The sequence below is a fragment of the Gymnogyps californianus genome, chromosome 28, assembly GCF_018139145.2.
Source record: "Gymnogyps californianus isolate 813 chromosome 28, ASM1813914v2, whole genome shotgun sequence".
In the NCBI taxonomy this organism is placed as follows: domain Eukaryota; kingdom Metazoa; phylum Chordata; class Aves; order Accipitriformes; family Cathartidae; genus Gymnogyps; species Gymnogyps californianus.
In genome coordinates, this window is record NC_059498.1 from 2271929 (window position 1) to 2286250 (window position 14322).

The following is a 14322-nucleotide window of genomic DNA, read 5'->3' on the forward strand; positions in this document are numbered from 1 at the left end:
CGGCGGCGCTCAGGGGATCAACCCGCCCGAGCCCGCGGTCAGAGAGCGGCGGTACCCGGCGGGGCGGCCCGCCGGTGCCCGTGTCCGCATCCTGCTGCGCTGAGCGCCCCGCTCACTTCCCCTCAGGAGCGGCGAACGCGCTGCGCCGCCTTCGCGGGGAGCGCCGCGTCCCTGCGCGGCCGCCGTCGCGCCGCCGTTAGGGGCGGGGCGAGAATTTAAACGGCGGCGGCGCCGCCTCCCCGTCAGGGCGCCATGGCGGGCCCGGCCGCCCCCCGGCCTCTCCGCGGGAAGTCCTTCTACCTCGACCTGCCGAGCGGGCGGAGCGCGCGGCAGCTGGCGGAGGCCATCCGGCGCCTCGGCGGGGTGAGCGCCCGCGGCGGCTCCCGGCTCCCTCCCCGCTCCCGGGGCCGCCCGCGCCGGCTGGCCGGGGGCTGCGGCGGCCCCGCCCCCGTTCTCGCTCCCTTTCTCAATCTGCTCTTTTATTTTAATGGTTTCCTTATTTTCTTGCTTGCTCCCGGTGTTGATTTGGCGTCGCAACGCAACCGCCCGGCTCCCTTTCCCGGGCCCGGGAGGACGCCCGGCCTCGCCTCACAGCCGGGGAGCCGCTCGGGGAGGGCGGCCGCCCTCCATCCCCTGCCGCCTTCCTTCCCTTGCTGCTCCCCGCCACCTCGCTGCTGGCTCTTTCTGGACCCCACACGGTGCTTCTGGGCAACGTGGTCCTGCTTGGGACCAGCGGCTATGAAAACTGCTTGCCCCTGCCTTCCAGGTGGTGGCAACTGGTTGCCTGGTCCTGGCAGCATCTTCTGGGTGCTGGCAACTGGTTGCCCGGCTATGAGAGCACCTTCCAGACAGTGGTAATTAGTTGCCTGGCCATGGGAGCGCCTTCCAGTCAGGGGTAACTGGCTGCTTGGTCCTGGGAGCGCTTTCCAGTAGATGGCAACTGGTTGCCTGGCCATGGGGGCACCTCCCAGGTGGTGGTAACTGGTTGCCTGCTTCCCCCTCATCCCTCACAACAGCCTGTGGCAGCTTAATTTTTTTAGGGAAGTTGCGGGACTTCCAAATGTTTCCTGGAATCCAACATAAGGTAAAGTAGCGTAACGGCAGCCAAGTCTCTTTTGTCCTGTAGCTGTGTGCTTTTCTCATGGCTTTCCCAGAAAAGCCATCTGGACCCTTCCCCCTGTGAAGCTGTTGTTTGAGTGGATCCATATGGCATTCTTTGTGGCCTCTCCAGATCTCCTTGGTGCTGATATTGCTCACCAATTCTTTATATCCTCTCCCAAGATGCTTCAAAAAGTAGCATCACTTCAGTCACGCGGGCTGGAACGAGGACAGGGCTGGTACCCAGCAGCTGGTCGTTCATCTGTTTCATCTTTCAGTTTCCTTATGACTCTTAAGTACAGCTTGGTCCTGTAACAACAAATAGTTGTTACTATTTGTTTTCAGACTGTTTAATCTCTGTTTGAGGTGGATCATCTCATGTGCACCCCAAAACCTCCTTAAATCCTTCAATGCTACACACAGGTGTAAAATCTTCATTTACTTCTTGTTCCTGCTGTATCTCTGCTGCCAGGATCATGTGTTGGCTGTAAAGACATGTGGGGAAGCTGACTTGCACTTTTTTCCATTTTTTTAATTGTGCCTTCGTGCTGAACTTGCTGATTTCTTTCTGTCCTCCCCTGGATGTGCCATCAACTCTCAGGGACACTCTCCTTGTAGCATCTCTTATTTAGCTGTGCATCTTCAAGTCTGAGAACCGCCTGCTCCCAGCAGTCAGTTATTTCTCTATGTAGCTGCCACATTACTTGGAAATAATTTTAGCCTTTTGACTGTCCTTCTAGTTTCTTATCAAACATTGTCTCGGGTCACTTCCCTTTCTGAAATGCAGTCCACCGGGAGTGGAGTTCTCATTCCTCTTGTTCCCGTGGAGATACTGACTTCAACTACACCATGGCCACCACCTGTAAGACAGCTCTTCAATAGCAATATCCAAACCCAGGTCCTGTGTGTTGTTCAGGACCAAGTTAAGGGCATCTTATGGCCTTGGACCTGCATGTGGTATCTTGAACTTAGCCTTGACGTAGGGATGGTAACACCCTGGAGCGTTATTTGGATGGGGAGATTTTGATTTGCTCTCTTCTGTGCTTGCAGCCCCCTTGATCTCCCCTAACACAAGTCGCTGTTGCAGGGCAGCCTGCAATGTCGCTTGTGGTACTTGACACAGGTGGGTCCAGGATCTCGATCCACACGGATTCTGTAACGTGGCAGAACTGGCTTGTTCAGCAGCTGCAATTTCAGACTGTTCAGATCTTTGTCTTCCTGTGGACTTCATACCTGTGCTTTAGTGCCCCAGGACTGTCTGCCTTCTGCTGAGTTTCTGATAAGCCTGCTGTTAATATCCCCAATTTTGGTTTTCCACCTCTTCCTCAGATTTATAGCTTCTGTGCAAAGGGGTGTGTGTGTTTCAGCTTTCTAGTTCCCTGCTGCCCTGTTCTATGTGGAGCTGCTTGTCCCAGCTGTTCGCTTTCTACTTTATTTTGCTAAAATGTGTTCTGGTCTCCTGAGAACAGAGCTATTCCACACTGATGCATGATGTCCAGGGCTTTTTTCTTGGCTATTGCTTTTTTTCTGAAACCATTGCTTGAGGAGTAGATAATGGTAGACAATGTCATGGAATTCTCAATCTGGAGGTTCTGGTGATTATTTGCAGTGTATCTCTAGGGCGTGCGTGCTCTGCGCATCATAGGATCTCCTCTCCTTCTGGGGGACAGCAGTAAGGAATGGAAGAAGGAACTACTTGTAGAGCTGAGTCCTTTCAGCAGCCCCTTAACTGTGTGTGGAGTTAAGCTAAAGGCAGTAGATCTTGTTTAGCAGGACTCTTTCAGCTCAGAGTTGGGCAGTTTCAGAGCTGCTCTGTTCTGTCTCTTGCTACAGGTGACCGAAAGCTTCCTAAGCAAAGAAGTCAGCTACGTGGTTTCCAGCAACAAAGAAGCTAAACGAGACAAAGCCAGGACTTGGACTGAGAAGCAGAGCAATAGAACTTCAGAAGATGCAAAAGCCACGAGCCCAATGCCTTCTACCTCCAAAGGGAACCATACCAGACCTCATCAGAAGCCACCAGACACTGTAAGAGCTATAAAGGTTTAGGCCACCTCAAAGTTTGGCCCAAGGGATCTATAGAGTAGAACCTGAGACCAGTGTTGGAAGGTAAAGTTGTTCCTGCTCTGAGCAAACATGTTGTGTGTTTTGTTTTTTTTTTTTTCCCCTGGTCTGGCTGTTTATATTTGTACCCATGTTCCTTGTATCTGCGCATCGTTGTCTGCTCAAACATGCGTGTCACAGCTGTGAGGTAGTAAACAAGGGTATCTACTCAAATGGCAGAGGAAATAGAGGGCTTGGCTGACTTCCCAACGGAATAGGCAATTGTCCTGATGCAGAAGTGTGTCTAGAAAAGCCAGAGAAGTGTAGACAAGATAAAACCGTTGCAGGCTCTGGATGCATGCTCACAGACACAGGTAGGGCAAGGCCATTGTAACTTGGGAGGAGATCTACAAGGGCAGCTTGCAAGAAGGGATTTCTGTAGGTCCTATTCACCCTGGCGGGTCTGGGATTTCTGGTCAGTAGTGCTTGTGGCCAAAGCTCCAACGTCCCATGTTGATTGCTGGTGTCCCCTGGAAGCTGTGACTGTGGGGAGAGCCTACTGCCCCAGTCTCTGCCACGGGCATCTCTGCCAGCTGGATCTGGACCGCCTGCAGGAGGGAAGCCTGAGCTGATGTCAGGGCTTTCACGCACGGTGTTTGTTCCCCTGTCCTTGCTCACAGCGCTATCCACTTGTCTTACAAAGAGCTTAACCTATTTGCTGAAATCATTGGCTTGCAAATGAGACTCTGTTCCCAGGAAGGGCTAGCAAGGGTGTTCCTAACCCCTGCCAGCCTGTTGGGATGTGGCAGGCAGAGTTTCCGAGCTAAGTTGCTGCTTCCTCTTGGCTCGCTCTGGAGTATTTGCTGCTGTTCAATAAAAGCCAAGCCTTGGCTGAACAGCTGCTTAGTGTAGACCTAATGGTTGCCTCTGCGGTTTGCGTTCCCTGGAAATGCTCAGTCCTGCTGTCTTTGAGATGAAGTCTTGGCCAGAGTCCCCTCCCCAGCAGAGAGCGGGTATCGTTAGAAATCATTCTTACTGGACAGCCATGGTGTCCTCAGCTTGCTGCTGCCTGCTAGCTCTTTGCTTTAATGTAGTACTTGGCTTCTTTCTCTGCAGGCCCTGATCAGCAGGGGAAAGGAACTGCTGCAGAAGGCCATGAAGAATCAGGTGAGCAGCGTGTGGATGGGCTTTTCTCTAGCTGGGTACGTTCAAAGTACTGCTGAGCAGTGCAGAACCAGTGCCAGCCGCTTCCCCCGAGCCCCTGCCTGCTGAAGGGAGCAGATTCTGGGGCTGGTAAAGGTATGAAGCAGTTGCTTGTGGCTCTGCAGAATATTGTGCAGTGCTCCTGGGCACTGTTCTTCATGGAGCCGTATCATCTGTCCATGTTAGTACTTCTAAGGCCTGTCCCAGTGATCTGGGTCCTCAACACAAGAGAATTATTAACATAAGACCCATTGTTAGATTGAATTTTTAGCCTAGAAAGAACTAAAGCCACATAGCTGGGGCAAAAGGCTCCCCTTGAGTCCTTTCACTAATATCACAAATGGCCAAAAGAATCTCAGTGCCCACTTAGAAGCTCATGCTATAGCAGGGATTAAAAATTTGACCTAGATGCTACTGTTTATTTGGGGTAGATAAAGTATGAGTTAGAACCTTTTCTGCTGTGCCCTGATTTTAATAACAGCTACGCAATGGTCTGTCAATTGGGCAACAGGAAAATCTCTCTAAACTAGATTTAGAGCTGCATGTGCTCACACAGCCGTCTCTGCTTTGAGCTGTACCTTGCCAAACCTCTCTGTTTGTACAGGACACCTGCAGTGGCAGCAGTATTCTGGCCAACGCTCGCCTGTGGGGAGTCCAGATCTTGCACGTGGATGGTATCCTTCTCTGGAGGCTGAAATTTAGCTGTTGGTAATTAGTGATTTTTGAGACGGGTGGAGCAGAAGTGATGTACTGAGTGTGGTACGGGAGAAGGAAGAAATTACAAGCAATACCCGGTACTTGACTGATGCCGTCCTGACCATGGCTAGCTAGGTCTGCCCTTCAAAAACTGGATTACCTTGAATGTATAGAACATGCTACTGTCACATTTACAATAGCAAACACTGAGTATGTTGTAATATACTGAAGCTATAATATTAGAAAATGTTAATAGCTTGGTCAGTGCATTAATTTGTTCCAAAAAGACCGTTTTCACTAATTGACCTGGAAGTACAGATCATGATAATGGCAGGATTTGGTCATTTTTAATTAGGAAGTGCTGATGTTTGAGGATCTGTGCTGGAAGGCGCTTCCCGTCTCAGTGATGAATGGGGAGGGGGTGATGGGAAAGACAGATGGTGAAACTCGGATTCTAATAATAGGTCTGGAGTAAAAGGTTCCTGAGTGTCCAATGACAGTGACATACAGCCGTGGCTGAGCTCGTCTGGGTGCAGGATGGAGGCAGCCGCTGCTAGTACATGTTCCTGAGCAGCCAGCTCTGCTGAACTGCAGCAGTGTAGCAAGCTTTCCAATGCCGGGGTCTGGTCTGTGTGCTGCAAAATTCCTAACAGTGTCTTGTTTCTGCAGAGACTTAAAGCCAGCCTCCAGCTCTGCTAAAAGAGCAAAACGGGGTGCCGTCCCTCAAAGCACTCTTGGCTGCTTCTTGGGCAAATTAACTGTGTAGCGGGGATGCTCTGCCAGGGGATGGCAGGCTCAGGCGCTACGTGCTTTTCCCCAGTGCGGATGGGGAGTTACACTTGTGCTGCCGTCGGTGGAGGGGAACAGCTCACCTTCTCTTGTTGAGCTATGGCTCTTTGACATCCCACCTGCGCAGAAATGTTGTCACATGCTCAACAGCTGCTGCGTGCCATCTCGGGAGCAAGGAAGCGGTGCCAGAAGACAGAGGTAACTCCCTTAACTCCAGCCAATTTGAGGTGCTCAGGATCCCTCAGTAGCTCTAAGCAATCCTTCTAGCTCCTCTAGTGCTAACGGGCTAGTAAGCGGGGTGATCTCCTAGGTTTTCATCCAACGCTGGGCAATCTGGTGCTTCTGTTTATTGATGGAGATGACAAAATTCAAAGAATTTTTCCTTTTATAAAGTGGGGGTAAAACCAGATGAGAATGAGGCAGCCGTTAGTTATCAGCATCATCTGTAGCAGAGCTAATACTGATTTTGACTTCTAAGGGACTAAGAGTAAACTGAAGATCATATGCAGCTAGTACGCTGGCTTTCTGAAGTATTTTTTTACTGCATTGGGGAGGTCAGCAAGAAGGCAGGGCATAAGATCAGAGAGTGGCAGCCTGTATATCGTATTTAAACTAACTCTAGGTAACTTGGGAGACAAAGGGGGAGGCGATACAGTCTCTGATGCAGGAGCTCTGAAGTGGTGGGTGAGACTGCTGTAATCTCGCTTTGCTGCTATGGGATCAGTAATTACAGTTCTGCCTGTGCTGGCTCCCATGCTAAATATGTTACTTTTTCCTTTAGGCAAAATGCCTTGCGTCCGGATCAAAAATTTGCAAAGGTAGGCCTGGAAGTTGTGCCCCTATTTACACTCAGATGCGGAGCTGCTTGAAGAAGCCTCGTTTAGAATTTGAAAATCCATCTGAGACTTGAGCAGTCCAAAATATGCCAACTGTTAAGGCAGTTTGTCTTGAATGGGTTTTGTAACTCCTTGTCTGAGTCTAACTGCAGCCTCCTAATACAGCTGCGGATGTTACGCCTTTGATTTCAGGCAGTGTTTTTAAAAATCCCGTAAACCGTTTGCAGAGCAGCTCCCAGCATCCTGAGGCACCTGAGAACTGTGCTGCTGGCACTGCACGTTGAATCCACTGGCTCAAACGAAGTTTCAAAGAATAATGCATCCTACAGAGGAGAGCATGTTCCTCACAGCCCACTCACTTCTGTTAGGCTGAAATGTACTGCTGAGACACCAATCTAGGGATAACACTTCCAAAGGAGGGGGGAGGGAGAAAAACCAGGTTCTCATCTGCAATTAGACAAGAGCCAATTGTGGTACTGAGATTGGCACCAGTGACGTAAGTTAATTTGTGGCTTGACTTCGCTCGTCGGAGAATGAACGCTCAGTAATATCTCAGAGCAGCCTCCAACCTCGATTCTGTGTGTGACGCTCAGAAGATTATTTTCCAGTTTGGAGGGGAAGGTGGTGAAAAAAGGTTCAAAAAGCTGTCGGATAAGGCAGATTGTCTGCTGCAAGCTCAGAGCTCTTTGTTGTGGCACGCTCTGAACCCTGCCTGGGGACTTGCAGTGACAGCTGAACTGTTAGTCACTGTTCAGCACTCTGCCATGAGAGCTCAGGACCTGTGCACCAGTCTGAGTTTTATCTAGGGCCCTAAACATGGCCTTGCTTTCAGAAGTGCTAAGCATGTGGCAGCATTTACATGGAAAAATTGACCCTGTACTTAAATAGCTACTTTAGTGACGTAACAGCACATTTGATGCAAGCTCAGGATGAGGCTCGAGGAACTAACTGGTGAGGACAGGTGGATTCAGCCTTTCTGGAGGATGAGGTTAAAATTTCTTTGGAGAAAATAGCATTGAGTGCCAGGATCACAAGAAAACAAAACACCTCGCCCCTCAGAGGCAATAAGGGAGGCACAAGAGGTTTGGTTTCAGGGTCAGGCAGACACCCTGTGGGAATACCTTGGTGTTTATTTGTTTCTTGACCGGATCTGTACTCAGATTTCCAGGCTGAGCGTAATGTTATCGCTTGCAAGTTGAACATACCTGTGAGACAGGAGGGACGTGGTAGCCTCTTCTTCTCCCAGCCTGACTCTGAAAACACTTTCCCTGAATGCACTACTGAGGTTTTCTTCTGCTCCCTTGATATATATTATGCCTCTGTAGGAAGCATAGCTGCTGTTTGCTCTCCTCAGGGACCAAGCGAAGGCCAGATATTGCTCTTTAGTAGTGTTCTTGTGCCGGGCTTGGCTATGCAGCATGTTGGTTTGTGTCCAGCAGCTCTTACTGCTTTGACTTAACTATCCTGGCCTGAGCCATTCTAAACTCCAGGCTGTTGTGTAAAGGTAAATGGAGAAAAAGGTGTTGGAAGGGTTGATGCAGAGCTCTGTGCTTGTGCAACTGCTGCTGCAATTTGTTTCTTATAAACTCGTCTCTTGTGCTTGGCGGCACAGAGGATGTGTGACAGTTTTTAAGATTTGAATCAGAATTGGAGGCTTGGGGTTAGGCCACCGGCTGATAAGACTGAGTAGACATTAAAGGTGCAACAGCTTAGCTGGCTGTTCTTTCAAAGGTGGAAACAGTCCACGGTTGGGCTGCCTCTAGGGTATGGTCACCCTACTGAATACTCAGGAGGTGGGGATTCCTGTAGATTACCCAAAGAGCTGTTTTGGCTGTGCTTAGCCATCGCTTGGCACTCACGGGTGTCAGCAGTACTGATGAGCTTGGCTCTGTAGCCCAATTCTGTTGGGGAATGCATGAATAAGTAGGGAATTTGGCCAGGGCAACTTCTAACCCGCTTTCTTTCTAGCAGGAAAATTGAAGCCCCCTTTTCTGAAGGTTGAAGACCAGAGCAGGTAAATGACGTCTTTCTAAACGTCACACCTTAAAACCTCAGGGGCTCCCAGGGAGGGAGTCCTGTATTGGTTTTATTTGCGGTGAATATTCTGCCCGCAAGGCAGAGCGTGGCTTCTTTGGAGACCCTGTTACACACCGGGAAGTTGACCCTCTCCTCGAGGGAGGCAGGGGGAGTACAGAGAAACAATCTAGGTAGCTCATATGTCAGGGGGAAAAAAAGGTGTTAAGTGAGACTTGACAACAGAGTTACTTCCTTGCTCAGATTCTGTTTGTGATCCTCGGCGGGTCACTTAATCTGCTTGAGCCCTCTGAAATGAGGAGAGAGATTGAAACACATGAGGTCAGGGCCTGTAACTTGATTACAGCATCCAGCACAAGGGGATCTGATCTCTGTGGTGTTTCTAACATCTCTGTAACTCTAACGGTATCCAGAGTGCTAATTAATTATTCTGAAGACAACATTTAAGGCAGCTGCAGAGTCAAATATTAGATTTTACATGCTGCATGCAATAAAGTGTGAAGAGAGAGATGTCATCTGGGAACCAAAGCCTTCCCATGCTGCTGTGTAGCTGAAAATACTGCACTGGCTGCTGCTGCTGTGCCTCGGGGGCAGAAGGTGGGTTTTTAGCTGAGCAGGCAAGCCTGCCTTCTGTCCAAAACATCCCCCCCATCAGTGCCCTTACTGGCCATCAGATTTACTTCCAGTGAGAAATGGGAAATCTCTGGAACACCCAAATGAAAGGACAGCGATGGCCAGTATCCCATCATAAATGAGACAGCACCTTGAGCCCCTCTGAGGGAGGGACAGCTCTCTAACCGTGCTATCACTGCCAGAAGTCTGATGTCCTGATCTGCTGCTTTCAGGCAATTCCGACCCTTCCATCACCAGTTCAAAAGCTTTCCTGACCTGAATTTCCTGGCACCCAAAAGCTCCAGCCCATTTGAGCCTCTGAAAAGCCTCTCGAATTCCTGCAGAGCCAGGTAGGTTGTAGCTCCTTCTGTGCAAGTTTTTAACCCAACTCCTCTGCTAACTGCTGCCCTGCTGGTTCCTGGGATTTAGAGAATCACTTGCCTTCTGGGTGCAGGTGAAAGGAGCCCTGTTCTGGGTTAAACAGCTGTAGTTTAGGCAGCACTGCCTCCCTGGCCCTTACGCAGGCAGCTGGGTTCCTGCTGATGCTGTCAAGTGAGGGCAGGGAAGATCTTTGCTGTTACCTTGCAGGGGTGCGGAGGGCTGTCCGATGCGCAGCGAGGGGGAGAAGAGCCCCCGATCCACACCAGTCACTGTGCCAAAGAAAAAGAGGGGATTTTGTGAGTGCTGCCAAGAGACCTTTGAAGAGCTGCAGAAGGTAAAGGCTCCCCGGGACCTGGTTCCTTGCAAAAGATACAGGGACCACTCAGCAGCTTAGTTAGTCGTGATGTGCCTGTTATCAGTATGAACCCTTTTGGAAGGAAGGCAGATTGCTATACATACAGCCTTCGTGGTATCTTGTAGGATCAGCCTCATAGATGAAAGCCACAGTATATCTGTGCTCTGACCTCCTGATCTGCGCAAACAATGGTTTTGAAGATTGGAGCACGACATGCTCATCTCTGGGGCTATTCGAGCCTCAAGGATCATCCCGTTACCTGATCTGTAAGGTGGGAAGCCTATTCCACGGCAGTCAGGGGGGTGCAGGCTGATTAAAAGGTGGGAAGAAGTTTTTTATCTCCTGGAAGATGCCAAACAATGTGGCTTTCAGAGCCCAGCCTTTAGTGATAGACAGTACGTATTTGGAGTCTGCATTTTTACTAGCTGCTGGGGAAAGCTGTAGGCTGCTGTTAGATATAGACACAACCTCCTCATCAGTAGGTGTCTATGGGAACAGAATACTCGCTGTAAGCAACCAGGGGTAACAGCATTGCATATGTTTCCCAAATCTGCTTCCAAACAACGGCTCTATCTGGTGAAAAGGCTGTTTGCCCTCTAGTCTGTTAGGCTGTGGGAAGTGGCTGTTACTGCAATTTTCCCTCCTGTGAAAAGGTAAGTGTTGGTAAAAGGGCCTCTGCCACCTTCCAGCATCTCCAGAGCCCCCAGCACAAGCGGTTTGCACTGGACAACTCGCAGTACGCCCCTGTGGATCGTGTCATCTCGCAGCTCACCAACAACTTTGTGGAGCAGTCAGCCAAGTAAGTCTTTGCAAATCTGGTAACTCCTGGAGCCAAAAAGCAGCATGGTGACGCACGGCATGCTCACAGGAACAGGGCTTGAGTCTCCGTGCTGCTGTGGTACTGGTCCCTAGCTCGTGCCCTGTGCCAGGGAGTCAGCCAGCAGGGAGCAGAGGGCTGCGGCTGACTGCAGGACCAACCTGGCACCTGCCGGGCAAGGTTTAGATGAGTCGTGGGAGATGTTCTTGCCTTTCTGTGACTTCTCTGCTTCAGGAAACTCCCTGTGGACTTCTAGTGCCTCTTGAACTAGAAAGGGCAGCTGAGCCCATCTCTTCTGTCCCCGTGTCTGACGCAAACCCTGCTGCTCTGTGGCACTCCTGTGCCTGGGCCCTGGGCTGTTGAGAAGGCTGAGAGATCCCTCATGCTGCCCGTCTCCTCTGCCAGCAGCAGTATCACTGTTTGCTGAGCCTTACCAGTCTAAAATTTTTTTACTGCCTCCTGAGCAAGTGCTTCCAACACCCTGCACTGCAGAAAGCGCTTCATGTCGCTGCGAGGAGGGTGTTGCTAGGCCTAGAGAGAGTGAGCATTAACTGATGGTTCTTCTCAGGGTGCCTTGGTCCTGCCTGACAGATGAACGCTTGGTGCCTCAAGCGCAAGTTACTGGAGGAATTGAGATGCTGACAGCAGAGCTGGGAAAGGAAAAGGAGCAGCCTGAGCAGGGTGCTGTGGAAGTGTTCATTGATACGGAGCGTGATCATGGCCTGAAGACCAAGGGATGTTCCCCTTGCCTGCCTGGGGACAGGGTCAGTAAGCCCAGAGAAGGAGGGGGGTTGTCAAAGAACTGCTCTCTGGGGCTGCCTGTTGGAGCAGGACTCACCAGAGGGGTCTGTGCTGCACGTGGCGCCACGGAGGAGCCTGCAGTGGGGGATACAGATTTGGGCTTGGCTCCTGACCTGGGCTGGGGGACTCACGCAGCGGCCGCTCATGTCAGAGAAGCAATTGCTTCTTCATCTGAACCTCATAAACAGCAAGTGCTTGAGTCTATTAGCCATGTTCCACAAGCACTGCCTGCCTCCAGGAAACGCCGGCTCTCCTCCAGACAGAGCAGCCAGGTGGGAAAGAAGCCCAGGCTGGAGCTGGGTAGTGACCTCTCTCCGTCTAAGCAGACAAACCCAGTGGATGGTGGGATGGGTGGACAGGGTGCAGGACAGACGTCTGAGCCCGGCTTGCCCAGTGTGGCGGAGGCTGGCAGCTTGCCCCTAAGCACAAAGCTCTCCAACAGACCTCATAGCTCCCTTGGTTTGGACCTGCGCCCATGTGGGAACCCTGGGGACCCTGCATCACAGCCGGGTTCTCGTGAAGCTGTGGGATTTGATCCCACAGAGGCTGCCGCAGCCAGCACTGTCAGCGAGCATGGCTGGAGCAGAGCGAATGTGAGTTCCCAAGGGAAGCAGCTCGGAGAGGAGAATGAAAGCACAACCAGAAATGTGAATAGTCCTGATCTGGAGAGCACAATGAGCAAGACCAGCTGTCCTACTGGCCCGTTGCCCTCTCCAAAACTGCCTGTGGCTGGAGCCAGATGTTGCTGCTCGCTCTGTGTCAGAGCAGCAGAAAAAATAGCACCCGAACTACCTGACCTCCCAGGCCACAGCAAAGAGCAGGCTCTGTGCCCTGGGCTCCTTCAGCCTCTTCCACATAATGCACAGGCTCATCATGACTTCAGCAAAAGTTCTTCCGAGTCAGACTGGGATGTCCAGCTGCTCTCCACACTAACAGGCGTCCAGGATGGCAGGATTCAGTCTGTGGACAGGGACTTGCTCCAAAGGACACATGTCAATGTGAGGGACAGTGGGTATGAGTCTCAGCTCTGCTCGGTCCTGAAGCAGAAGTCAGAGCTTTCCTGGGCATGCAAAGAGGACAAGAACTGCCAGAACTGCTGCACAGAGACAAAAGGAGCCTCTTTCCCCATATTTGAGACCTTTTTTGGCAGCTGGACTAGCTAAAACCACCTCCTGGCTGTTCTCTGGGCTCTTAGTGGGAGCTGTGAAGTGGCTGGAAAGGGATTTAACAAGCCACCCTCCCTGTCAGGACCAGGAGGTACGGCCGAGAGCTGGAGTGAGGACCGTCAGCTGCACGGTGGTCTCCAGACACCGCAGACAACCTGGGCAGCTCTCCTCTTGGGAACTGATGGGTGATGCAGTGGTTTCACTGTCCTTGGCTGCGAGAGGGGCTGGGATCTTCCCTCTTTGCTGATAATGTTTAGAACCGATAGCTTCCTTCTTTAACTCCTCACTGGGCTGCTGACAAGATGGTCTTTCTCTGGAGGTGTCTCTTCAGCAGGAGTATGCTCTTTGCCCTTCCAAATTGAGAGCGTGGCCTGTTCCTCCTCTCACCCAGTCCTTGGAGGTGCAGAGATGGAGAGGAAGGCCCTGGGGGTGAGATCCGTGTTCTTCACGTGGTTTGGGGTTTGCTGGATGTCTTTGAGTATTTACAGATGTTTGTAACTGGTACTAAGCTGGGGGGTTTTTAGCAAACTTTTAAACTTTGAAATAAAATGGAAGATGAGATCCTGCTCTGCTGTACACTGGGTAAAACTTGGCTGGTGACCTAAGCATAACTAACTCAAAATCTTGTGAAAAGTCCATCAGTAGAGGCTTGGTGATGACTGGACAGCCTTGCCGGAAAGGATCTGCAGATGATGGTGGGCACCAGGCTGAATACGGGGCAGCGGTGGCTCTGGTCAAGTAACATCACCCCGTAAGTGGTTTGCCCTAGGAATGTGGTCAGCAGGCTCTGGGAAGCTGTTGTACCCAGCGCAGGGGTGGCCATGTGTGGGGTGGCCCCAGGTTAAGAGGGATGTGCAGAAACTGGAGAGCAGCTGGTGGGAGACTATTGACCTCTCCTGGCCATGGGGCCAAGGAGAGGAGATGGGGCTGGGCTAGCCTTGCCAAGAGGAGGTTGAGGGGTGTCTAAAAGCGGGTTGTCCCTTCTTGAAGGGCAGTTCCAAGTAGGATGGAGCTGACCTTTCAGTGGTGCCAGATGTCCCAAACTAGGGCTTCCAAGGTGCAGGTAGGGAAAGGCTCACTGTCCAGGAGGGTGGGAGAGCCCTGGGCCAGGCACCCAGAGCAGTGGGGTCTGTCTGTCCTTGGAGATTTTCAAGCCGTGAGTGAAGGACAACCATCCTCCTTCACTCAAGGCTTGAAGTGAAGCCCTGAACAGCTGGATAAGGTAGCCCTGCTGTGAGCAGGAGGCCAGACTAGAGACTTTAGAGGTTCCTCCTGAGCTAAATCATTCTCCAGTGCAACAGCCAAACTCTGGCGGCTCTTTACCTGCTGAAGAAGGTACCTATACAGGTTATGAAGGGCTGAGTATGCTGCTGCAGGAGCTGAACCACACCAGGCATGAGGCTCTGCAGTGGACATGTCCCTGTACCTGCTTGCTGTCCCAGCTGGAGGATAATCCTTGGAAGAGAGGTAGAAATGGGCTTGGTGCACCAACCG

General features: G+C 51.3%; 1 protein-coding gene across 1 annotated transcript; it reads left to right on the plus strand.

Moving 5' to 3' along the window:
• The first annotated feature begins 252 nt into the window (after positions 1 to 252).
• DBF4B (DBF4 zinc finger B) lies at positions 253 to 13540 on the plus strand. The gene is made up of 11 exons (XM_050911801.1): positions 253 to 363; positions 2932 to 3123; positions 4255 to 4305; positions 4946 to 5015; positions 5954 to 6024; positions 6608 to 6644; positions 8634 to 8676; positions 9542 to 9658; positions 9897 to 10023; positions 10734 to 10843; positions 11430 to 13540. Exons 1-11 carry the CDS (start codon positions 253 to 255, stop codon positions 12823 to 12825), a joined length of 2325 nt encoding a protein of 774 aa, XP_050767758.1. The 3' UTR covers positions 12826 to 13540.
• Positions 13541 to 14322: the final 782 nt, after the last annotated feature.

What these genes read in the sequence shown, in the direction of transcription:
- DBF4B (XM_050911801.1), top strand. Translation starts at nt 253, where the DNA reads ATGGCGGGCCCGGCCGCCCCCCGGCCTCTCCGCGGGAAGTCCTTCTAC. An exon ending in ATCAGAAGCCACCAGACACT is followed by an intron (nt 3,124 to 4,254) that starts GTAAGAGCTATA and finishes CTTTCTCTGCAG; the next exon opens with GCCCTGATCAGCAGGGGAAA. An exon ending in CCTTTGAAGAGCTGCAGAAG is followed by an intron (nt 10,024 to 10,733) that starts GTAAAGGCTCCC and finishes GCCACCTTCCAG; the next exon opens with CATCTCCAGAGCCCCCAGCA.